Here is a 26,807-nt window from a genome sequence, read left to right on the forward strand (position 1 = left end):
AGCTTATTATGGGTTTTCGCATGAAAACATTATTTATCATCATTTTTCTTCCATAGCAAATAATAGCATGATCTACAGGGTGAAACTGGCCTTGCTGTAGCTACACTGCAAAGGCTTGGAGAGGACATTGAAACCAGCCTCAAGCAGTTATTGATTGGCACTGTAAGGAGATCTCTTCGAGCAGAAATTGCTGCGGAGATGAAAAAATGTGGTTACTTGGGACCACATGACTGGAAGATACTAAATAGGATATCACTCATTGAGGTAACTGGAACTTATTCAGTTGTGTATCCTATGTCTCTCATTCAATTATGTTCTTTTCTATTTTGAACTCCTATATGACATCTATGGAGCTGAGACTTTGTTTTTCCCTTCTGAATTTAATTTTTGGAGAGGCTCTACCCTAGTAGTAGTTTCTGGAAAACATTTCTTGGCCGGCAGAAAGAATTCATGAGAACTTCATCAAGTTCAAGTTCACCAGGGAGACTGGATTTGCACCTGCTGAATTCACCTTTGTTAGGCAAGCTGATAATTGAGTGCGGTGAGATTGATGGGGTTGTTTTAGGTTCATGGACAAAAGTCAGTCAGAGCTCTTCTGTTGCTGAGGCGGAAGAAGATAGTGTTCATGCTGGATACTGGGCTGCTGCTGCTATCTGGTCTAATGCCTGGGATCAAAGAACCATTGATCGAGTAAGTTAACTCTCATTTCTTTCTTCAAGTCATGTTGGTTGAGGAAAGCTATTTAAAGTTTGTTCTGTTGTGCTGAAAGCTGACTGGAGTAAGATGTAATGCTAAGCTTGGACCTGATCTTTACTTAGAGCTTGCAGCTGTTTTTATGACTATGGCATCCTCTCTTTCTTCTCCCCCCCCCCCCCCTCCCCCTCTCTTATTTTTCTTTTCAATATCATCTAGTTACGCAAATTCTAGAATCTTTCTTTTCTGGCTTCTTGATTAAACCACACAAAGGCATAGGGCAAAATCTCCCTCACATTTGCTGCAGAATAGTTAAGCTTGCTAGAGTTGTCATATGAAGGTGCATGTCGATTTTCTGAAATTGATATATCTCGATAATAATTCATCATAAATGAATCCATTGTAATTATGGTGCTCATTACTTATCAAAAAAATTATGGTGCTCATACTTTGTTGCAATGACAATGGGTCTACAGTTTGATTGTCTACAACCCACAAGTTTCCAGTTTTGAAATTACCGATAGATCTTTGCCTGGCCTCATTGAAATAAGGCTACTCCCTTCCTAGAATGTAATTAGGTGTTTCTTTTGTATACTTCCTGTGTACATGGGTTTCGCCTATTTCATTCGATGCATAAATTTTTCTTATCAAAAAAAGAAAAGAAAAATAAGGCTACTCCCTAGTGTGATAAAGCATGTAGACCCTAGCTAGGGACTTGGAATTACTGATAATGTATGCAAATGGTCACCCCTTCTTCCATCCACACTTTCTTCCACCTGGATTTCTCCTGTACTTGCTTCCTACCTCTTCTGTATTTTATGATACTAAGATCAGTTTAAGATGTTGCATACCTTCTGTGATGCTGCTGTATTGCTTTCTGGATAGCTGACCTTCTCTCTCTCTCTTTCTCTCTCTCTCTCTCTCTCTCTCTCTCTCTCTCTCTCTCTCTCTCTCCTTTTATTTTTATTTTTTTGAGAAAAGTAAGAAGTATTTTAATGAAAGAATAGGCAAAAGCCACGTTCAGTACAAAGAATGTCCTAACTATGTAGGAGCAATAGAAATAAAGAAATCATGTAAATCTTGGCCATTAAAATTAACAGCAATAGCCCAAATGAAAAGAATGTCCTAACTCCTCCATCGATCTCTTTTTGTCCTCGAACGTCCGTTCATTGCGCTCCTGCCCCACACACCACATAATGCATATAAGAATCATCTTTCATATCGCCTTAATCTGGGTGTTGCTTCTTAGAACTGTCCAGGTAGCTAGGACCGTCACTACTGTTTCCGGCATAACCCAAGTCTAGTCTACAAAAAACCTCGTTCCATAACCTTCGAGCTACCTCACAGTGTAGTAGAAGATGGTCCACAGATTCATCCCCCTTTCTGCACATACAACACCAATCTACAATGATCACCCTTCGTTTTCTCAGCTTGTCTTTTGTGAGGAGCTTGCCCAAGGAAGCGGTCGGCACAAAGAAAGCCGCTTTGAGAGGGGCCTTGTGTTTCCAAAGTCTTTTCCATGGAAACTGAGAAGGATGCTCTTGTGCTAGAGCATTGTAATTCTAATCGAGAACATGCCTTTACCTGAAGATATCCACCACAATAAATCTGGAAGCTGGTTACTTGATTTGGTTGAATACAAAAGATTGAAAAAGGCTTCAAAACTATCCATTTCCCAATCTTATGCCGCCCTGCTAAAACTGATGTTCCATTGGATTTGCTCTCCCATTAACACCATGACCTCTGCCACTGATGCCTCTTTGGCACTTGCAACCCTGAATAATGTCGGGAATAGATCCTTAAGCGCACAATTACCGCACCAAGTGTCATACCATAATTTGATCCTGTTCCTCTCTCCTAAACGAAGCTTGGCGTAACGAGAGAAGACTCCCCATCCTTGTCTGATATGTTTCCACAATATCATAGGGAGTGAGGCAGTCTTACACCCTAGAGCATTAGCCAACTGTCTTAACCACTGAACGCCTCCAATAGGCACCATCTCAGATTTGTCCAGGTTTACTTTCAAACTTGAAGCTACCTCGAAGCAAAGTAGGAGTGTCTTCAATACTTGAACCTGGAATTGATCCGTCTCATAGAAGATAAGAGTGTCATTTGCAAACAATAAATGAGAAATGTTAATACTACATCCTCCTGAGGATCCAATCGAGTAACCAGTTATATGCCCGTCTACTCAAAGCCTCCATCACAATGACAAAAAGTAGCGGGGACAACGGATCTCCTTGTCTTAGACCTCGTGTGCTATTGAAAAAACTAGTTGGCTTCTGTTTATTAGGACTGAAAATTTCACCTTAGATATACACCAACAGATCCAAGAACGACATCTCTCCCCAAAGCCACACTTCCCCATAATGTCAATAAGAAAGTCCGAATTAACACGATCATACACCTTCTCCATGTTTAACTTGCATATAATCCCTGGATAGCCAGCTTTCAATCTACTGTCCAGACATTCATTAGCAATAAACACTGGATCTAAAATCTGTCTATCCTTTACAAAGGCATTTTGGGGCTTTGAGATTATTTTTCCCACGGCCTCACTCAGGTGATTCGCTTGTACCTTGGAAAGAATCTTGTAAACCTCAATTACTAGGCTAATGGGTCAGAACTCCTTAATATCCTCTGCCCCACCCTTTTTGGTATCAAAGCTAGAAAAGTGGTGTTTAAGCTTTACTCAAACTTTCCAAATGAATAGAACTCTTGAAACACCTTCATAAAGTCATCCTTTAATACCTTCCAACATGTTTGGAAGAAGCCCATAGAGAATCCATTAGGACCCGAAGTCTTGTCTTTAGCCATTTTCCTTACTACTTCTAACACCTCCACCTCCTCAAACGGCCTCTCCAAACGGTTGGCATCCATAGGCTCAATGGAGTCAAAAGCTAGCCCCTCTAGCTTAGGCCTCCAACCCTCCTGCTCAGAAAGAAGCTGTTCAAAAAAACCAACCACATGATTGTTAATCACCTGCTCATCCTTACAATCTGCCCCATCAATCTTCAGCGTCTCAATGTTGTTGGATCTCCTATGAGAATTAGCTACCCTGTGAAAAAACCTAGTGCTATGGTCCCCTTCCATCAACCATAACGCTCTAGATTTCTGTCTCCAAGAGATCTCTTCTACTAGGATGATCCTCTCGAGCTCTGCCCAACGCTAACTTTTGGGCTAATTCCTCCTGGTTCAAAGGCCTGACTCTTGTAGCCTTTCTAGCTCATGGATCTCCCTTAGCTTGATTTTCTTGTGTTCCCAGATATTACCAAAAGACTGCATATTCCAAAGCTTTCAATCTTGCTTTAGAGCCTTCAGTTTTCCGGCAAATATCAAACTAGGAGTACCCTGTATTTGGTAAGACGACCACCGATGTCCAACCCTATCCACAAATCCTTTTGATTTCAGCCACATGTTTTCAAACTTAAAATGCCGACGCCTTCTTTGAATCCCCCCACAATCCAACATGATGGGCCAATGGTCCGAACACAAGCGAGGCAATCTCTTTTGCCACACCTTCGGATAATGAATTTCCCACTCCCACAATGTTGAGGTATTATTAGGATTTAAAATGAAGGGTGACTCTCTCTATTGGAGTTCAATTCTTGTTTCTACCCTTAGTTTGGATCTAGATATCTAGTTTATGAGTTGAGTCTGAGCTCTTCTCAGCTAATTTGAGGGAATTTGGTTGAACTTTTATGCAATTCATAAGTGAAGGTGGTTTTGATTGTCATTTTAATTCAACATAATATTGATTGAGTGAGAAAAAGAAGACAGATGTTGTGTTACATGAAAATGTGAAATATAAAGCCAAGAAGGAACTTTCTAGAGGATTTCTTTTCTTTTTTAATAAGTAATCAAGAATTTATTGATGAACTCACAAGGGATAGCCTAAGCACACAAAATGTATATGAGAAACACCTAGTTAGAAATAGAAAAAGACGTAAAAAAATCATGAAAATTTACTATTTAAGTCTATAGCGACTGTCTAAAGAAACAAATTATTGAAGAAATAAGTTATAAGTACTTCTATCGTCCACTATTGGTCCTATTCATTCTTTCATTCCAAATATACCACATCAAGGGGCCTCATCTTCCACACTAATGCAAACTATGTGTTGCCATATGACCCTCTCCAACCTGCAAAGATATCTACTAACCCTTTGGGCATAACCCAAGCGAACCCAACTCTTATCAAATTAAGCATTCCATAAGGCTCTAGCAAAGTCAAAATGGAGAGAAAGATGGCTTACTGATTTCCCAGTCTTTCTGCACTTGAAGCACTAATCAATTATGATGATATGATGTTTTCTTAGGTTATCTATTGTCAGGATCTTATCCGAGGAGTTTGTACAAGCGAAGAAAGCTACTCTTAGAGGTGCTTTAATATGCCAGATACTCTTCCAAGGGAAAGAGTTTTTGTCTTTTTTTATTTGAGAACCTAATAGAAAGAATCAATGCAGAAATTTATTTTCTTGGAAGGGGTCCAAAGGTTTTATCAAGACCTCCACGACGTAATCCAGTAGAGTATAAGAGATTAAAGAATTTTATGGAGGCATCCACCTCCCAGTAGATCACTCTTTGTTTTCGTTTTTGTTTTCTATATGTTTTAGGGATTTCTTTGCAATGGTAATATTCTTCGCTTTAAAGTCTTTTCTTCTTTCCATCAAAGTAGGAAAAATGTTATGGCTTTGTGTAACACTTGCTCATCCCTAACCATTCTTATACTTAAAAAGAGTGAAACATACTCTTAGACTCCCAATGAGATATACATTGGTTTGTTTGAACTCAACATTCCACAGTTTTGGCTATATGCAAGAACTATCGAGTTTCTTTTAAAGCTGAAAAGCCTTGCATCTCTGAGTTTGTTTTTTAAGTTACCTGAATATGTTATTATACAAGAACTATGTCTTTCTGCATAGATACTTTATAAGAACTATGCAGTTATATGTATATCTTTTTCTGTGCAGATACTGCTGGATCAATCTTTTCTTATGGGTGTTCATGTATTGTGGGAATCTCAAGTTGAGTACCATATATGCCATAATGACTGGGAAGAAGTTTCTAAACTCCTGGACTTGGTTCCTGCATCTATTTTATCGCATGGAAGCCTCCAAGTCAGTTTAGATGGTGCACAGCTTGCTTCAAATGTTGTGTACAATAGGGAATCTTCTCATTATGGCAAATACTTATGCTCTCTTGAAGAACTAGATGCTGTGTGCATGGACATTCCAAACGTCAAAATTTTCAGGTTTCCAGGTAATCTTATGTGCTCAGTCTGGTTAAGGTTGCTTATGGAGGAGAAACTTGCAAAGAAATTCATTTTTCTTAAGGAATATTGGGAAGGCACAGCAGAGATGGTACCTCTTCTGGCCCGTTCAGGCTTCATCTCTAATGGATATAGAACTCCTTTTGAGGATGATAACATTAAGAGTTCATCAGATCTCAACTTGTCAGATGGTGATGGAACCTCTCATGTTGACACTGTGCGAGCTATGCATAAATTGGTAGTACATCACTGTGCTCAATACAACTTGCCAAACCTGCTGGACCTTTATCTTGACCACCACAAACTGGTTTTAGATAACGATTCGCTTGGTTCATTGCTGGAAGCTGCAGTAAGTTTCTATAACTCCAGTGAGTGTTACTATTCTTTATGTTGGATCTTCTGACAGTTTCTTGCTCATACTTACAATAAAAAAATATATCCTTGATCTCAATTTTTTCAATCATTGTAATCTGTATGCTGTTTATGCTTTTTTGTGCCTGATGGTTCAGTTGATTGTGTATATTGCTGGTTGCATTTTGAATTAACTTTACCTTTTTAAGTATGAAAACTGTGTGCAAGCGATTGTAGCTTCATTTTAATGACAAATGCACTCTCTCCCCCCCTCCCTTTCTCTCTCTAAATTTTTTGTATTTTGTCACACATATATTGGCTGTATACCTTTAATGTTAAATTTTACTTACCGGTTGCAAAGGTCATCCAATAATTCTCAAGAGTTGCTGTGTTTGAGATTTTTCCTCTCTTGTTTACCAGTCAGCTTGATTTATTCTGATTTTCTGCTTCTCATATATTATCTATTGGTCATCATAATTAGACCTACTTGATAACATCACATGCATTTCAAAGTCCTATGTCATGGCTTGTTAATTGCATTGGCATGATAGTCTGTGTGCTTACCTGTGTTCAATACTATTCATCTGTACAGGGAGATTGGCAATGGGCAAGATGGTTGCTCTTATCTAGAGTAAAGGGGCATGAATATGATGCCTCACTTTCTAATGCTCGTTCGATAATGTCACGTAATTTAGTTCCTGGCAGTAAACTCAGTGTCCTGGAGTTAGATGAAATAATTCATACTGTTGATGACATCGCGGAAGGAGGGGGGGAAATGGCAGCTCTAGCAACGCTAATGTATGCTCCCGCACCAATTCAAAGTTGCCTGAGTTCTGGTAGTGTAAACCGGTATGGTAGCTCCTCTGCCCAGTGCACCCTGGAGAATCTTAGACCTACCCTTCAGCAGTTTCCTACATTGTGCCGCACACTGGTAGCTGCATGTTTTGGACAAGATACAACTTACAATGTTGTGGGCCCTAAAGCAAAGAATGGTTATCCCTTTTCTTTTACTTTCTTTTGGTTCCCTCTTTCAGGGACATGTAGCAAATCAGTGCTAGGGAATTTCTAGTTTCTTATTCATTGTATACAATCCCTGCACTCTCTTACAATTTTCAATTTTGTCATTCAGCTTTGTCTGACTATTTAAAATGGTGTGATAACATCTTCTTCTCTGCTGGACGCGATACTTCGCTTCTGCAAATGCTGCCGTGCTGGTTTCCTAAGGCTGTGCGAAGATTGATTCAGATTTATGTCCAGGTCTCTTTTATCTGCTTAATTAGTAACTGAACTTCTGATGTGCTTGTTCTCTCTCTAGTTAACTAGAATATAAAATACTAGGTGTTTTTCTGAAGTATGATTTTATATATATATATATATAGTTAATGCATTTTATTAAGAGCACAGAGGGGGGCAATCTAAGTACACAAGTATACAACTTTCTAAATGATGCTTTGAAACTGAATTTTCATATATTGCTTGGCATTTTCTTGTGATATTGTCGCATTTTATATGAATAGATTATCTTTCAAGCAATTTGCATGGTATTTCAGGGTCCTCTTGGATGGCAGTCACTTTCAGGTCTGCCTGTTGGAGAATCTCTACTAGATAGAGACATTGATTTTTTCATAAATGCTGATGAACAAGCTGAGATCAGTGCAGTCTCCTGGGAAGCAACTATCCAAAAGCACATTGAAGAGGAGCTCTATAACTCTTCACCGGTGGTATGTTCTTCTTTGTTTCATGTTTCCGCTATTTTACGTTGAGGACACCTGCTTTAACTATGTACTGAAAGGAAAGAATAGAACATAAAAAATTAGTTAAGTTTTACCTTATCTTGTAAGGTTCGGTGGAGTAAGTGAAGAATTCATTTGAAGGCTTAATCAGACTTTGCATCCTTGAACTGAACAACCAAAATTACTTCTAATCCCCATCCTAAAATATCAACAATGGGAACCTTCTATCAATTGGCTATTTTCTTTTGAAACTAACTTATGGTGTTAGAGGCATGAGAGCTAGAAAAGAAATCTTAAAAAATAATTTTTTAATAAGTATTATAAAAAAGATTAAAAATGAAATCAAGCTGTGTATTTCAATTGATGTAGAAAATTGGTGTTGATAACGTAAATGGACGGTTAGTGGTGTTGGGATGGAGTTTGGCTGCGATGTTTGTTGGTTTGAACTGGCTGTTGTTGGAGTAAGTTGTGGCCTTGGGGTTCTCTAGAATTGGTGTGGATGATGGCTTCTCTATTTCAGGGTAGGGAGAAGTTGGGGAACAGTGATTGCCAACATCCTCCTTAGCTATGGTCACTTTTTCCTATTACCCACACCCTGCTTGTAAATAACGCAACATCCTCCTTAGCTATGGTCACTTTTTCCTATTACCCACACCCTGCTTGTAAATAACGCAACATCCTCCAACCTTTTTCTAAATCTGTGACCTCGATTTAATGTGTCATAGGCTCCTGTTCATGGGGCACCATCGTGGTGACTGCATATGGTGATTGCAGCAGTGGTGTCTATGATAGGGAAACGTGGAAGGTTATTGCCAACGGCAATAGTATAAAGTTCAAAGTTTTCATATTAGTTAAGGTTCGAAAGATAAAGCCATCCTATTGCTGGAAGGGTCAGAATGTAAAATTTGCTTTTCTGTTGGTGGTATCACAGAATTAAATCCTTCAGATTTTTTAAGGTTCTAGTTGTTCTGGACTTGTACTACTGGATTGATTAGTTGTTCTGTAAAGTTTTTGCAAGAGGAAAACGTATTACCAAGAGAAGAGGCCTTTTCTGCAATGACCATAGAAAAAGGGGTCCCATGTAGTTGAAGCAGAGAGAAGGCGGTAGAATTTTGCAAAACATGTTCATTGGAATTGAAGTGCTAATAGTTTTTTTGTGAGTCATTAAAGATGCTTAGGATGTATAACCAATGACAGTCATACAAGAACCACCTCTGAAGGTAGAGATTAATAGTGCAAAAGTCCATGGTGTCAGTTACTTTTGAGCTTCTTGCTAGCTACCTGTATGTTGCTGGGATGACCTCTATTATTGACTTTAGGAATCTGGACTTGGGCTTGAGCATCACTTGCATCGTGGACGTGCACTGGCAGCTTTCAACCATCTTCTTGAAGCTAGAGTTAAAAAATTGAAAGCAGAAGGGCAAGGCAGTGCTTCAGCACATGGACAAAGTAATGTGCAATCAGATGTGCAGACACTTCTTGCACCTTTAACCCAAAATGAAGAGTCTCTTCTTGCATTCGTAAGTCCTAATATTCTTTTCATTTAGATGTATACTTGAAATGATTTTTTCCTTTATTTACTTGAATGGTGCCTTGAACTTCTGTAGCACTTTACTTTTCAGGTTCCACCCCTTGCTATTATCCATTTTGAGGATTCAGTTTTGGTGTCTTCATGTGCTTTTCTCCTGGAGCTTTGTGGGCTATCTGCCACCATGCTTGGCATTGACATTACTGCCTTGAGACGGATATCTTCCTTTTACAGGTCCACAGAAATCAATGACACTTTTAGACAACTTCCACAGACGGGTTCTGCATTTCATGCAGTATCTCATGAAAGTGATATGATAGAGTCTCTTGCACGAGCTCTTGCCGATGATTATTTGCACGATAATACACCCAGTATCAAACCCAAGGGAACTCTAAGTTCAGTTGCTTGTAAAAGACCTTCACGAGCTCTCATGCTCGTCCTTCAGCATTTGGAAAAGGCTAGTCTTCCACTGATGGTGGATGGAAATACATGTGGGTCTTGGCTATTAAGTGGCAATGGTAACGGAACTGAATTAAGATCTCAACAGAAAGCTGCAAGCCAGCATTGGAATTTAGTTACAGTTTTTTGTCGGATGCATAAGCTTCCCTTGAGCACAAAATACCTTACTGTACTTGCAAAAGACAATGACTGGGTGTGTCTCCCTCTCTGTGCTTTTATTTTTATTTATTCAATACTTTTCGATTATGAATTGACTCTTCATCATCTTGAATCTTATGTTTCCATTTTCATCTGTAAGGTTGGGTTTTTGTCAGAAGCTCAGGTTGGAGGATACCCTTTTGACACAGTACTACAAATAGTAAGTACTTAAATTTCTTTAGTACATAAATATTACAAATATCTCCTTCAGGACATCAAGAAAAGAGGCATAAATTTGCCACCTTTATGTTTCCAATAAAAAATGTGCCTTTCTGGTTTTTATCCACTTATGAAATGCATGTTTCAGGCATCAAAGGAGTTTGGTGATCCACGTCTCAGAATTCATATATTAACAGTTTTGAAAGGCATGCAATCAAAAAAAAAAGCTAGCTCTTCATCATATTCAGATACTACAGATAAAGGAAGTGAAACTCCCTTTTCAGACGACAGCATATGTGTTCCTGTCGAACTCTTCAGAACCTTAGCTGAGTGTGAGAAGCAGAAAAATCCTGGAGAGGCCCTTTTGATGAAAGCAAAGGACTTGTCTTGGTCTATTTTGGCCATGATTGCATCTTGCTTTCCTGATGTGTCTCCAGTGTACTGCTTAACAGTTTGGCTAGAAATTACTGCAGCAAGGTCACCATTACTATTTCCTAGATTATGTGTTTTGATGGCCTTCTTGCTTGTATCTGAGATGTGTTTGTGTGAACTCATTCTCTATAATTATGTATATTTAGGGCATGTTTGGATTCTTAAAGTATCTCAAAATTTTGTGAATAGTAATGAAATGGTTTGAGTAAAGATGTTTTATTGGATTTTGGGAAATGAGAGATAAAATGTTAAATAAAAATATATCTTAAAATAAGTATTGTATTGGAGTTCGTGAAAGTGAATAGATAAAGTTAAAAAATTGTTTGAATATGATTTTTAATATTATTTTTGTTTTGAAGTTTGTAAAAGTTGAATTGATTTTTGTGTTTGAGTAATGATTAGGTAATGATTAGATGAAGTTGAAAAGTTGAAAATTTGAAATTGAAAATTGAAAATCGCTTTGTGTTTAAGTGATGTTTGGGAATGAAGTTATGAGAAATTTTGAAAATTTTGAAGTTCTCATGTTTGCCAAACATGCCCTTAGTCTACTGATTCCCAAAAAAATTGTGAATTATAATTTATCTAAGCACACTTAAAAGGATTTTTTTTTTAATTAAAAAAATCTCATTGCAGCTATATTCTTTACAGGGAAACTTCATCCATTAAGGTGAATGATATTGCATCTCAGATTGCAGATCATGTTGGAGCAGCTGTGGAAGCTACTAATTCTCTACCAGGAAGTGGTAGAGCCCTTACATTTCACTACAACCGGTGTAATCCAAAACGCAGGCGGCTTATGGAGCCCAATGCTGCTGATCCTGTGTCTGAGGCAACAATTGACATTTCAAATACTTCCACGAGTGCAAAAATATTTGTCATGCAAGGCATTATTTCTGAGGAAGAGAAAAAAATGGAACTTGGTGAACATATTATTGTTTCAAGTGATTTTGATGAAGGGCATGTTTCTCTTTCCAAGATGGTTGCAGTGCTATGTGAACAACACTTGTTCTTGCCTCTGCTAAGGGCATTTGACATGTTCCTTCCTTCATGTTCATTATTACCTTTCATCCGTGCTCTTCAGGTTTGTCAGAAAGCTTTTTATTTTATTTTTTAAAATACGTAATTGAAAATTTTATTGATTAAGACAAATGGCATAGCTTAACTGCACAGGATGTATACAATAGAAACATCTAATTAGATTTAGAAAAAGGTTCAAGGAAATTATGAAGGCTTATTCCATTAAAGTCTGTGGAAATGTTCGAGGAATAGTGTAATGACCCAAGAAAAAGCCCAAATGATATTTGGGCTTTGAAAGTAACTAGTAAATGTTTCGATTAGAGCACCTCTCTATCACAAGAAATTCTGTCTCAAACAATGTAGGATTTCATTCACCGGCCTTCTATACTCAATACAGGGTATTATAGTCTCTCCTTTAAATTCCTAACATTTTCATCAATTCATTTCATGATAGGTGGCATAACTTAAGTCTCACACTTCTGGTTGGAGATTGGCTCTTATATTATTTGTAATTATCCAAGGAAATATCCATGCTTGGACTTGTTAACATTGCAATTGGAATGCCTTGGATTTTTTTTTTTTTAGTAAGTAAAATTTTACTTTTACTAAGCACTAGTGAGGGATACAAGCAAATCATGAAAATTGTCCCCCTTACAAGTAATGGCCGAAGCCCAAGAGAATAAAGTACTATAAAAGAATCTCTTCAGCTCATCCAAAGAACGTTCCTTGTCTTCAAAGCACCTCTGGTTTCTCGTCATCCACAAACACTACATAATACAATGAGGGATCATTCTCTACACAGCAGCAATGTGGACATTTCCCCTAATACCTGTCTTGAACTTAAAAATATCCATAACTCTTCTAGGTGGGGTTGGGCTCCGACTCTGACCAAAGTTTGACTCCGAATTAGAGTGGATTCTGACTCTTATCGGAGTTGAATGAAAGAAGAAAAGGAAAAAAAAAAAAAAAAAAAAAAAAACGAATAGAAGAAAATCCCAACAGAACATTTTACAATTCACAACTTGTTTTCTCTCTTGTAATGTAATATCGGAATCTCCCATCAGAACATTTCACAAAAATAATAACAAAACAACAAATAACAAATATGTTTCGATTTTTTTATAACTTGGCAGAACAACAAGAAAAATTGTAACATCTAGACCCCAAAAGTGTGATTTTATATTATTATTATTAATTTTTTTATTGTTATTTTTATTAGATATGTTTTGAGGTATTTCAGGATATGAATCTCTTTATCGGGTACAATGCTATGTACATTAGTAACATCTCTATCCTACGGGAATGAGGTGTTACAAAAATTATAACAAATCAACAAACAACAAATAACAAACATTTATGAGAAAACATGGATTTTTGCCCTTTTTTATTTTTTATTTTTATAACAAATAACAAAAACTATAACAAACAGATTCACATAGGATGTTTGCATCCCAGAGTTTTGGATTGCAACAAAGGAAGACAAGCGTAGAGAGAAAATAAGGATGAAAGAAAGTTGTCGAGTGATAGGATGAGACAAAAGGGATTTTTGAGAAAATGAAGGAGGAAGAGGGAAACGACGGCAAGAGAGAAAAGAGGGACTTTCAGTTTTGAGAGAATGAAGGAGGAGGAGAGAAACAACGTAGGGTTTTGGTCCTGAAGAGATAAATATATAGGAGGTGGAAACAGTGTTGTTTTGAACTTTTGAGGGTTTCTAAAAAAAGGTTTGCAAAGTCACCATCTTGTACATGAGGGGGCTCGAATGTGGGTCAGTTAATTGGCAAAATGCGGTGTTGCACCATTAGGCCACTCAACTATCTGTCATTTATGTTACAATATTAAATATATTAAGTCTAAATGTTGGAGTTTGGACTCGACATGGACTTCGGACTCCGCCTGGACTAGGTAACTCCGACTCCGACTTTGATTTCTGACTCCGACTCCGACTCTGACTCTGACGTCGGAGTCAGAGTCTTGTCAGAGTGGGCAGAGTTTTCGCCCCCTACTTCTAGGCATAACCCCTGCCACCCTGGTCCGATTAAGGATCTCATTCCATAAACACCGGGCCATTTCACAATGTAACAAAAGATGATCCATTGATTCCCCAACTTTCTTTCACAAAAAGCACCAATCCATAATGATAAGACCACATTTCCTCAAATTGTCATATGTGAGAATTCTCCCAAGAGATGCATTCCATATAAGAAAGAAATCTTGGGAGGTACCTTACAATTCCAAATAGCCTTCCAAGGAAAACAATGATCATTAGAGAATCCTGAGAGGGCTTTATAGAAGGAACGGACCGAGAACTTTTTATTTCCACCAAGAGTCCAAATCATCCTATTGTGATAACCCCATATGAGAATGATAAGAGTAGATGGTGAATGAGATCCCACATTGCTTGGGAAGGAGAAGTTCTTGCTCTTTATAAGGTTCTAATGTGGTTCCAATTGTATCATTGATTGTCCTTTTGGAGTATAGGCTATGTGGTTTGGGCCTTCCATTGGGCCATTACAAATGATATCAGAACCTATCCTAACTCAATGGAAGGCCCAAACCACATGACCTATACTCCAAAAGGACTAGTCAATGATACAATTGGAGAGAGCAAGAACTTCTTATTCCCAAGCAATATGCGATTTCATTCACCACCTACTCTTATCCTTCTTATATGGAGTATCACAATCTCTCCCCCTTAAATTCCCAACGTCATCTTCGGGCCTGTCCATTGTAGGTGACATGACTCAACTCTCACATTTCTTGTTGGAATATGCCTTGATATCATTTGTAACACCCTAATAGAAGACCCAAATCACATGACTTATACTCCAAAAGGACTAGTTAATGATACAATTGAAGCCCCATTGGAACTTTATAGCGGAGCAAGAACTTCTCATTCCCAAGCAATGTAGGATCCCATTCACCACTTATCCTTATCCTTTATCATATGGGATATCACACCTATCCTCCAACATATTGCCAAACAACATAGCATACAATGAGCCGCTCTCAGAAAACTAACATTCCAATGGACAGAACCATTAGAAAACACCAATAAATCACCCACCACGGCTGCTTTGTCACTAGAAATCTGATAGAGCATGGGAAGAACATGCTTAAGAGCCCTATCACCACACCAAACATCATGCCAAAAATAAACACCATGACCTCTTCTAACTGCAAATCTGAAACAATTGGAGAACCTCCCATTCAAAGCGAATATTTTTCCACATCCCCACGCCATATGTCCCCCTAACTTCATTAGAACATCAATCCCCCCTAATACTCCTTATTTTGAATCTATGACTTCTCTCCACAAACCCTCCCATTTTTTATGATATTTCCATAGCCATTTCCCCAAAAGTGCTTTATTGAAGACCCTCAAATTACGTAACCCCCAAACCACTACCAAATATTGGGGAATAAACTTTATTCCAGCCAACAAGATTTTGTTTCCTCCCCAATACCTGCCCTAAGAAAATTACGAAAAGTTTTCTCAGTATGAGAGGCCACACCTATAGGTAATGGAAATAGAGAAAGAAAATATGCAGAGAGGTTAGATAAAGTGCTCTTTATGAGAGTTAATCTACCATCCTTTGACAAATAGATTTGTTTCCAACTTGCCAATCTTCTGTCAATTTTTTCTAACACTCCCCCCCAAATAGATTTCACCTTGAAAGCAGCCCCCAACGGAAGACCAAGGTATTTCAAAGGCTGTGAAGCAATCTTACAGCCCAAGATATTTGCCAAGCCCTGAATATTGTTCACCGTATGCACATGAACCATTTCAGACTTCGAGAGATTCACCTTCATGCCTGAAACAGCTTCAAAGCAAAGTAATATAGCCCTCAAATATTGCATATGACCACCGTCCGGCTCACAAAAAAGTAAAGTGTCATCATCAAAGAGAATGTGAGATGTATTAACACCTTCCACTGAAAAACTAGCAAGAAAACCTCCGTTAACAGCTACTCCCAACATGCGACTTAGTGCGCCCATAACAGTGACAAATATAAAAAACTCCTAAAGCTATAAAAAACCCCCTCTAGTGCACACTATTCACCAAAACTGAATAATGGACAGTAGATGTACAATGCCTAATCCATTGAATCCATCTATCCCCAAAACCACACCTCCCAAGGCGTCGAGTGGTGTGGGGACCCCCTCCTAAGGATTCTGTGAAGGCATCAATTTTCCATTTGTGAACCGGTCTAAAAAAAATTGACATTCACCCAAGCCCACTGGACAATTCCAATAGATCGGCTACTAAAGCATCCTACACAAGCATAATACGACATTCTTATGGGAGAAATTCCTTGAGGGATCTATCTCTACAATCATGCCAAAATTTAATCCTACAGTCACCGCCAACTGAAAATATGGTGTGTATAGAAAAGACAACACCCACCCCCCCCCGGTGTGGATATGCATCTCATTTGAACATCACTCACCCCAAGCACTAGCAAACTTGGAATCCATTACAGCTTTCCCCAAGGCCTCTTTCTCTTTTTGATAATGCCACAAACCAACTTTTCGTTCTTCTCTTATGTAACAATAGAAGACCCAAACCACATGTCCTATACTTCAAAAGGACTTGTTAATGATACAATTGGGGCCCTCTTGGAACTTTATAAAGAGCAATAACTTCTCTTTCCCTAATAATGTGGGATCTCATTCACCATCTACCATTTTCCTTATTATATGGGGTATCACAATTGTCCCATGGAAGACCCAAATCACATGGCCTATACTCCAAAAAGACTAGTGATTGATACTGTTGGAGCCTCATTGGAACTTTATAAAGAGCAAAAATGTCTCGTTCTCAAACAACGTGGGATCCCATATACCACCTACCCCCACTTATCATATGGGGTTTCACAATCTCTCCTTAAATTCTCGACGTACTCGTTAAGCCTGTCCGTTGTAGGTGGCACGGCTCAAGTCCCACATTTCTGGTTGGGATAGGCTCTAATATTTGTAACGCTCTAAGGAAAGACTCAAACCACATGACCTATATTCCAAAAGGACTAGTTAATGATATAATTAAAATCCCACTAGAACCTTATAAAGAGTAAGAACTTTTCCTTCTCAAGCAATGTGAGGTCCCATAGACCACCTATCCTTATCCTTTTCTTATCCATATCATATTGGGTAACACCCCAATAGAAGGCCTAAACCACATGGCCTATACTCTAAAAGGAGTAGGCAATGATACAATTGGAGCCCCATTGAAACCTTATAAATAGCAAGAACTTCTCCTTCCCAAGCAAGTTGGGATCCCATACACCACCTACTCTCACTTATCATATGGTGTATCACATCTTAATTCTTTTGGTTGGAGTGAAGTCATCTCTTTATTATGGGTCTTGAAGGTGTTGGATGTAATGTTGATCATCTACTCGACAGAAACTAAAGCCCCTGAATGTTTTTGGTATTTATCATGCATGACACCTGTTCTAAATTAAGCTGCCCCATTAGCCCTGTAATGAAAGGAGTGCATGCTCAAATGAAGCACTTCTTTTATTGGTGATGCAGAAAGGACATGATCCTAATCATTTCTTACATCACTTTCCAAAGGTTATAGATAATAAAGTTCAGATGACTTGAATCTCTAACGCATCTCTATCTGGTGGCACATGCATCCTCTACTTTTCGTACTTCATAGAGGCAGGCAACAGGTTCTATTCCAGTTGCTGCTATTTAGTCTGGATCAGTAATATCAGTGTACAATGGGTGGCTAAATATTGATCTCCATGTGCAGCATTATAGAAGGGAAGTTGCATGAGATTGCAACACGTAGATTTTAACTAACTAAGCAAAAGAAACTCTTGGACTTCTGCCCTTTGTTTTAGCTTTACTGTGGAGGGAAAAATGGGAATATTAAGTTGCTTGGTATGAACAGGACTTGATTTGGGGATGTCCCTGACCAAAGTTTTAACTGTCATTGTAGTGGTATTAGCACGTGCTTGGCAAGTTGTATAGAGCTACATTTGTATATTGACTTTTCGAGTTGTGCATTTTTTGAACAGTTTTATTCTCAGTGGGATAGTTTCACATATAATTGATGACTGTTTCTCTTCCCAGGCATTTTCGCAAATGCGTCTTTCTGAAGCCTCAGCACATTTGGGTTCTTTTTCTGCCCGAATTAAGGAAGAATCTGTGAATCTACTGGCAAATATGGGAAAAGAAGGGCAGATTGGGACTTCTTGGATAAGCTCCACTGCTATAAAAGCTGCCAATGCTATGCTTTCGACTTGTCCATCTCCTTATGAGAAGAGATGCTTACTACAACTTCTTTCTGCTACTGACTTCGGTGATGGAGGATCTGCGGCAACACACTATCGACGACTTTATTGGAAAATTAATTTAGCAGAGCCATCATTACGGAAAGATGATGTTTTACACCTTGGGAATGAGACTCTAGATGACGCTTCGCTTTTAACAGCACTAGAAAAGAATGGGCATTGGGAGCAAGCACGGAACTGGGCCAAGCAGTTAGAGGCCAGTGGTGGATCTTGGAAATCTGCTGTTCATCATGTTACGGAGACTCAGGTACCATTTAGGCTACATTGGGGAGTGAGGTGATCTCAGATGATTTGTGAATAATAGTGAAAAAGTTGTGAAAAAGTAATGATAAAATATTGAATAGTAGTGAAAAATAATGAAAAAATATTGAACGGTAGTGGAGTGATCTCATTACTACCCAAACACAGCCTTACATTTACATTCCTGCCTACTTGGGTTGTGAAGTGATTTGTATACAAATTTAAATTTTCTTATTTTTCTCAACTTCCCTGATTTGAGAAGGATATGTCATCTGAATGTATAAAGCTTTATGTCCACCCAGTTACTAATTCAATTAGGGGTTAATTTTTCTATTAAGGAGTTACTAGGGATAAAAGGCAATAATATTCCCATTGCATCTGAAGTGGTATTTGACACCTGTTATTCTATGAGTGTTGCCGTGCACTCCCAATCTGTCTTCTTCTTGTAATTTTTGTGATCTGACATTTCTACTGATTCTGTGATCTAGCTGATAGGTGTTTGCAGTCTCTTAAAAGCCCATATGGTGGGTTCCTAGATGTATGACATAGCTTAAATATATAATTGGCATGCCACATTATATGTGTCTGCCTCTTTTAACTAAACAGATATGCCGTACATTCTGTGTGTGGTAGACTAAATGAATTATGAAAATAAATTACTTTGTGTAAGATTCGTGCAAAATCCTTAACATTCTCATGTTAGTGCACCTTTATATAGTGTGGTCACATTTGATTATCATTATCTATCTCTCTTGCCTTTTAGGCTGAATCTATGGTAGCTGAGTGGAAGGAATTTCTTTGGGATGTCCCAGAAGAGAGAGTTGCATTATGGGGCCACTGCCAGACGCTGTTCATAAGATATTCCTTCCCTGCTTTACAGGTAGTTTATTAGAAACATTCTTAGAACAAAGTTATTCTGGCTACTCGCTGGCTTGTTGAGCTGATTCTGCTGTCATACTGCTTGTAGGCTGGATTATTTTTCCTAAAACATGCAGAAGCTGTGGAGAAAGATCTCCCTGCGAAGGAGCTTCATGATCTATTGTTGCTTTCTCTACAATGGTTGAGTGGGATGATAACCATGTCTAATCCGTAAGTTATATATCCCAAATTTCCTTGCTGCTTTTCATCTGGATTTTATATGATCTTTTCTGACCTCTGATACATTTTGTCAGAGTTTATCCTTCGAATCTTCTGCGGGAAATTGAGACTAAAGTTTGGCTCTTGACAGTAGAATCAGAAGCTCAGGTGAAGAATGAAGGAGACTTCAATTTAACCTGTTCAAATCGGGAGTCTGTTGTCAAGAGTAGCTCTAGTATTATTGACCGAACTGCAAGTTTAATAACTAAAATGGACAATCATATAAACACGATGAGGACCAGAACTGTAGAGAAAAGTGATGCTAGAGAGAATAATCAGACACTTCACAAGTACCAAGTCTTGGATGCCAGCTTTCCAACCACAGCTGGGGGGAGTACAAAGACAAAGCGGAGAGCCAAAGGCTTTGTGCCACTAAGACGGCCATTAGCAGATTCTGTGGATAAAAGCACCGATCCTGATGATGGCTTTGGTCCTCTTAAATTCGCAAGTGAATGGCCATTGCAAGAAGAAAATATTAAAATGGAAATGTCATTTTCGAGGTGGGAGGAAAGGGTTGGACCTGCAGAGCTGGAGAGAGCTGTTCTTTCTTTATTGGAGTTTGGTCAAATAACAGCTGCCAAGCAACTCCAACATAAGCTGTCTCCTGCACAAATACCTTCTGAATTTGTGCTTGTGGATGCTTTTTTAAAGCTTGCAGCTATCTCAACTCCTAGCAGTGAAATATCCATGTCAATGCTTGATGAGGAAGTGCGTTCTGTTATCAAGTCATATGATATACCGACTGACCAGCATAAGGTCAACACTCTGCAGGTTGCTCTCTCTCTCTCTCTCTCTCTCTCTCTCTCTCTCTCTCTCCAGCGTAACATAGATAATGAATAAATAGGAGTTAATATCATTCCAATTAATGTTACAAATGTACTTAGTACTTTTGTTATTAAAAAAATCTGGGCTGGTAATTAGTCCAGAAGATACCATATATTCTGAAAGAAAACTGCTCATCTCCGGTAGTGCAAAGGAAGCCATCAATAAGATACTGAAAGTCATGAATATTTTAAGGAACTTGGATCAACATTCCGCCATTTTGTCGAGATAGACAAGACGTATTCTATCAAAACTCATTCCTGCCAAGAATCTCTGTGCGTCTTTATCCTATCATATAGGTTATGTTTTAGATCATTCTATACCATTTATCACAAGAAAATAACATAAGAAGTTGAGGAACACCCATTTCTGCGAACCCATTTATTTTTGCAATATCATAAGATAATGGAGTAAGTTATGTTTTTTCTGATCGGTAAATAAGAATTTTATTGATAAGAACTAGGCATAGCCCAGGTATGGACATATACTAAGTTATGTTTCCATACGCTTTCTTAAGTTCATTTTTCTCTTTAAAAGAGCACGTTTCAAAAACTAAAAGATTGCTAATTTTGAATAAAAATTAGTAACTTAATTAAATATGTTTTTTCTGTCTTATTCAAAATTAGTAACTTCATTATATATATTTTTTCTATCTAATAATTTTAGTTCTAAATAAGCATTATTGATTTAATAAGATGTATTATTGTTCATTTAATAAGTTTAACTTAATTACATAGATTATATAATTTACACTTAATTATAATATAATTGGAGGGATGATGTGGCTTTATAGGAATAATTTTCATTTAATAAAAATAAAATTTACTTACAAAAAAATAACAATAAAATGTGATAGTGGAAGATGTGGCTTCATGAGAGCAAGGCTTATGCTTCAAAAATTATATAGTATATAGATATAGATTGTCCTGTCAATGGGCTCCAGGTTCTCTTCTTATGTCTGTTTTTCAATGTCTATGAAATTCTATCATTAATCCAGATTAAATATGAAAATATAGGTTTTGGAGATTTTGGAAACCATTTTTACTGAAGGTAGTGGACGTGGCCTATGCAAGAGGATAATAGCAGTTGTGAAAGCTGCGAATGTCTTGGGGCTTTCATTTTCGGAGGCATTTGATAAGCAACCAATCGAATTGCTACAGCTGCTTTCTCTTAAAGCACAGGAGTCATTTGAGGAGGCAAAGCTCCTTGTGCAAGCTCATTCTATGCCAGCCTCTAGTATTGCTCAAATTCTTGCAGAATCATTTCTAAAGGTTTGTACTCTTTTCTCATTAAATTTCTTTTTTATTGGCATGTTGTTGGTCGGAGAAATATTTTAGGCTTTTGTGATTGCCCTAGTGGTGGGTACAGGTCACAAGTGTAGGCAGACAAATGAGCGAAAACATGCCGTAGTTCCTGCTGGATCTAATCTAGACCTTTATTCTAGATGAGATGATAATGTTTAACCTGAAATCTTTTGGGTATGCTCCATGTTGACCACTCTGACCGGACGAAAGAAATTGGATGGGATTTTTCTATGTGGATTTTGATTTTGAATGTAATTAAACAATTTATGTCCAAGCTTAGTTTGTGCAGGAGAATGGGTCAGAATAAGTTCTGGCTATGATTTTGAGATTGGATGAGAGGAACCGTCATTTATGTTTAGATAGAAACTAAATTCTCGCAATTTTTTTGATAATGGATGGAAGGAACCATTATTTATGTTTTGAATTGTGGGAATTGCTGATATTACATAACCTATTCATTCGCCAGGGCCTACTGGCTGCACATCGTGGGGGATATATGGATTCTCAAAAGGAGGAAGGGCCTGCTCCCCTACTATGGAGATTTTCAGACTTCCTGAAGTGGGCAGAGCTCTGTCCTTCGGAGCCAGAAATTGGCCATGCATTGATGCGTTTGGTGATTACTGGACAAGAGATACCACATGCTTGTGAGGTAATATTATGATGGTGACACGATGATGGTATTTTCTATGTTCCAAATATGATTAGAGTCTATAAACACTAATAGTTGACAACCTTGGATATCTTTCTAGAAATATGTGATGATGACTATCATTATCATTATTTCTTTTGCCATTGTTATCATCAACGCCAAGAATATCACTAACACATTCTGGAAAACAGATGTAGTGAACCCTAGGTAGTTGTGATCAGTCTTTGTTATGCGCGTTATTCTTTTGCAGGCATTGTTAACTGCTTTTACCATTTCTCCTCTTGGCTAGGCGTTTCTTTTGTATTCCTCCTATGTACTTGAGTTGCGCCTTTGCTCTTGTTAATAGATATAGTTATTAATTATAAAAAGCATCTGCTTACGAAGCTTTCTTCTGAGTACGGTCACTAGTATCTTAAACAGCAAGCCATTTGTTCTAGCTCAAATGACATTTTCTCCCCATGTAAGAACCGAGTGAAGGGTGAAGTTATGGGTTCACCTGGTGTGTATATCTTACATATAATAAGAAGATAAAAAAAGGTGTTATAACCAGCAAGAAATCAAAACACAACTTTAAAGAATTGAAGAAAAAGGATTTTACTACCGATATTTTCTCATGATAAAAAGATATTCCCTTTTCTCTTGGGGCTTAAGATCCTCTCTCCCTTTGGTTACAGGTTGAGCTTCTTATTCTGTCTCACCACTTCTACAAATCATCAGCTTGCCTTGATGGAGTTGATGTTCTTGTAGCCCTTGCTGCAACCAGGGTTGAAGCTTATGTGTCCGAGGGTGATTTTTCATGTTTGGCTCGCCTGATAACTGGAGTTGGAAATTTCCATGCCCTTAATTTCATTCTTGGAATTCTTATAGAAAATGGTCAGCTGGATCTTCTTCTTCAAAAATATTCAGCTGCTGCAGAGACAAACCCAGGCACTGCTGAGGCTGTCAGGGGATTTCGAATGGCTGTCCTGACATCGTTGAAACAGTTTAACCCCAATGACCTTGATGCATTTGCAATGGTATGTATATGCATTCATGATATCCCTACAGGCCATACGAACGATTTTGTTTATCAAAAGTTTGTAAAGAAACTGTACACTACAATGAGTTATCCTGACTTCAAGCGAGATCGAGATTACTTGGCAAATGAATTGATAGAATGGATAAATACTAGAAAAAGGGGGAAGGGGGGGGGGGGGGGGGGGGGGGGGGGGAATGCCTAACTACTATTTGTTCCTATAATTACAACCAACCTCAACTCAATCCCTAAATTCAATTGTCTCAACTGGGTCCTAATTGATGTGATATGATGGTTATATATGAACCATGGGATTCCCTCATGCAATTTTGGGTTTGGTCAAGACTAGGCACCCATGCCTGGGACACGGTGCATGTCCCGTTTAACCTTCATGCCATTTCTAAGAGTGGTCAATTGGATTTCCCTGAATCAAACAAAACAAATTCGAGGATCCAATTGAAACAACTAATACTTTTAGGACCAAAGTGAATTGATTGCAGTGGTAGGGACTGAGATGGTAGTTGAGCCTATATTTTCAGTGGTGATTTTTTCTCCAAATTTTTTACACAATGTTGAATGACGTTAAGAGTTTGGGAAAAATTAGGTATGATATATTCTAACCTCTAGTTTCTGAATTTACTTAAAAGTGAAGTTCAATGGTGCTTCCCATCAATCCCCTGCAAGTCTGGAGTAAAGAGACAAGTTAATGAATAATATGCCATCGTTTCTTTTACTCACATGCATTTCCTTTTCCCAGGTCTACAACCATTTTGACATGAAGCATGAAACAGCTGCTCTATTAGAGTCACGAGCAGAGCAGTCTTATGAGCACTGGATCCATCACTATGACAAGGAGCAGAATGAAGATCTGTTAGATTCCATGCGCTATTACATAGAAGCTGCTGAGGTTCATTATTCCATCGATGCTGGCAACAAAACACGCCAAGCTTGTGCTCAGGCTTCCCTTCTGTCCCTTCAAATCCGAATGCCAGATTTCCAGTGGCTTTATAGATCTGAAACCAATGCCAGACGAGCCCTAGTCGAGCAGTCCCGTTTTCAAGAGGCCCTAATAGTTGCTGAAGCCTATGATCTTAACCAGCCAAGTGAGTGGGCATTGGTTCTTTGGAATCAGATGCTCAAACCAGAACTATTAGAAGATTTTGTGGCTGAGTTTGTGGCTGTGCTTCCTCTCCAGCCTTCAATGCTTGTTGATCTTGCAAGATTTTACAGGGCTGAGGTTGCCGCCAGAGGGGACCAGTCCCAATTCTCAGTTTGGCTAACTGGTGGAGGTTTGCCTGCAGAATGGTTTAAATACTTGGCTAGATCATTTAGATGCTTGTTAAAGCGAACGAGGGATTTGAGGCTGCGGTTGCAGCTGTCTAATGTGGCAACTGGATTTAAGGATGTGATTGATGCCTGCACGAAGGCATTGGACAGAGTCCCTGACAATGCCGGGCCACTTGTGCTGAGGAGAGGGCATGGTGGGGCTTACCTCCCACTAATGTGAAGCATATGGGAAGGGCAGGCAAGATTTTTGATCGATTGTTATTGTTAATGTTGAGGAAGGGGCGAAGATGTTAATATCCCCTGCAGTCTCTTTTGGAGAATTAGCAGCGGGATTTGTTGTTTGGGTGATGGTGGTGTGGGAAGAAACTCTAAAAGAAGGGGAAAAAGGAATTTGAAGTAGGTTATATGAAAATTGAGATAGTTTTAGATTCGTATACCCATTTAAAAGATTTTTAAATTCTTTTTCAAGCTCATTGGACGGGCCAGGAGTGAGTAGCGTGAAGAAAATAGGTTAAGTTCAATCAGTCGAGCCTAGCAAAGTCTTTTGTAAAATTATTTTGAGTTTGTTCTGCTTCTTTTTGTTTGTTTGTTTTTCCCTTGATTTTTTGATTCAATTTTGAGCCCAGTTGTATATCCCATTGAATCCTTATCGACAAACAAATCCTCCTTTTGATTTTGTAAGAAAGGTGTAATATGTTCATATTCTTTTTCACTGTAAAGTTAATTGAAAATGATAATTTTTTTTTTTTTTTTAATTTTTATCTTTGGAACTGGTCTTGTTCATCGAAGAATAGGCCATTTCTTTAAAAGCCTATTAAATTATAAATGTATCAATCGAGGAGTGCTTTCTCTTTTATTTATTTATTTATTTTTTAATATATATATTTATTTATTATTATTTACTTTTGCCTGATTGTAAACGAGAGTAGGAAAATCAACCTATAGAGCCATACACTCTCAAGAATTATATCAATATGCATCACTTTTACAATGTTTTTATTTATATCTTTCCATCACAGTTGGTTCTTCGTTCTTAGCTAAGTGCTGGGTGGCACAAGATATTGTGCGTTTATCGTGTACTACAGCTTATCGCTTGTTCCAATAGCCAAGTGTTTCGTAGAAAATAGATAATGCATATTGGAACAAGCGATTTCAGACCGAACCTGTGACTACAGCTTATCTCAACATTTTGGTCAGTTTTTTCTTAGCATCTTGATAAAATTCGAATGGCTGAACCTTAACTGATGGAACGGAAGTTAGCCACTCTAATAACTGATGACGATCATGATGGATAAACTATATCAACCTATAGAGCCATACACTCTTCAAGAATTACATCAATCTGCATCGCTTATACGTAGTTTTTATTTTATATATTTCCTCCAAAGTTGGTTCTTTGTTCTTAGCTAAGTGCTTGGTGGTACAGGATATTGTGCATTTATCGTGTATTGCTGTCTCAGTTTGAGCTGTCATAGTCTACCTGTAACCTTCAATAGAAGTTACAGGAGGTATTTATATCCGAAGTAGTTCTGGTAGAAGTCTATCCTAATCTACCAGATTACATAAAAATAGGAAATGCAAAAAAATAGTAACAACTAACAGACTAACTCCCCGAACAAACTTGTTCAAATCTTAGTTTGAATTTATTAGAAACAGAAACTAATTATCCTAACTCTCCCCCTCAAGTTAGTGCATATATATCTATCATGCCCAACTTCTTGATGAGAAACTCAACTTGATCTGAACAATTATTTTGTAAGAATGTCAGCTATTTGTTGTGTCATTGGTACAAACGACATACAAATAATACCAGCCTCCAATTTCTTTTTTATGAAGTGTCTATCAATCTCAACATGTTTGGTTCTATCATGCTGCACACGGTTATGAGTATATGCTAATCGCAGTTTTGTTGTCACAATATAGTTTTATAGGCATCTCTAGTAGTCTTTTTAATTCTTCAAGAATTGTTTTTAACCACAATATCTCACATATTCCAGCATCTCTAGTGGTCTTTTTAATTCTTCAAGAATCGTTTTTAACCACAATATTTCATATATTCCATGCACCATAGCTCGATACTCAGCTTCTTCACTACTTCGTGCTACTACGCTTTGTTTCTTGCTCCTCCATGTGACTAAATTTTTCCATATTTCTTGCTTCTCCAAGTGACTAAATTTCCCCATACATAGGTGCAATAACCTGATGTTGA

At 38.1% G+C, this 26,807-nt stretch overlaps 1 protein-coding gene across 4 annotated transcripts in view; it reads left to right on the top strand.

The window, feature by feature from the left end:
* LOC122303509 overlaps positions 1–25,454 on the top strand; it is a 40,817-nt gene extending 15,363 nt beyond the window's left edge. For 3 of the 4 annotated variants that reach the window (XM_043115316.1, XM_043115315.1, XM_043115319.1), the window contains 19 exons: positions 79–264; positions 394–690; positions 5,667–6,314; positions 6,909–7,308; positions 7,446–7,573; positions 7,867–8,037; positions 9,369–9,569; positions 9,672–10,229; positions 10,335–10,394; positions 10,542–10,870; positions 11,474–11,906; positions 17,924–18,391; positions 19,148–19,264; positions 19,352–19,473; positions 19,557–20,292; positions 21,360–21,614; positions 22,114–22,296; positions 22,971–23,312; positions 24,069–25,454. In XM_043115316.1, coding sequence (XP_042971250.1) covers positions 79–264; positions 394–690; positions 5,667–6,314; positions 6,909–7,308; positions 7,446–7,573; positions 7,867–8,037; positions 9,369–9,569; positions 9,672–10,229; positions 10,335–10,394; positions 10,542–10,870; positions 11,474–11,906; positions 17,924–18,391; positions 19,148–19,264; positions 19,352–19,473; positions 19,557–20,292; positions 21,360–21,614; positions 22,114–22,296; positions 22,971–23,312; positions 24,069–24,818 — 6,384 coding nt within the window. In that variant the 3' untranslated portion in view covers positions 24,819–25,454. The remainder of the gene's footprint in view (positions 1–78; positions 265–393; positions 691–5,666; positions 6,315–6,908; positions 7,309–7,445; positions 7,574–7,866; positions 8,038–9,368; positions 9,570–9,671; positions 10,230–10,334; positions 10,395–10,541; positions 10,871–11,473; positions 11,907–17,923; positions 18,392–19,147; positions 19,265–19,351; positions 19,474–19,556; positions 20,293–21,359; positions 21,615–22,113; positions 22,297–22,970; positions 23,313–24,068) is intronic. The other variant, XM_043115317.1, reaches the window with a different exon arrangement.
* Positions 25,455–26,807: the final 1,353 nt, after the last annotated feature.

The sequence above is a fragment of the Carya illinoinensis genome, chromosome 3 (assembly GCF_018687715.1).
Source record: "Carya illinoinensis cultivar Pawnee chromosome 3, C.illinoinensisPawnee_v1, whole genome shotgun sequence".
NCBI classification, from domain to species: domain Eukaryota; kingdom Viridiplantae; phylum Streptophyta; class Magnoliopsida; order Fagales; family Juglandaceae; genus Carya; species Carya illinoinensis.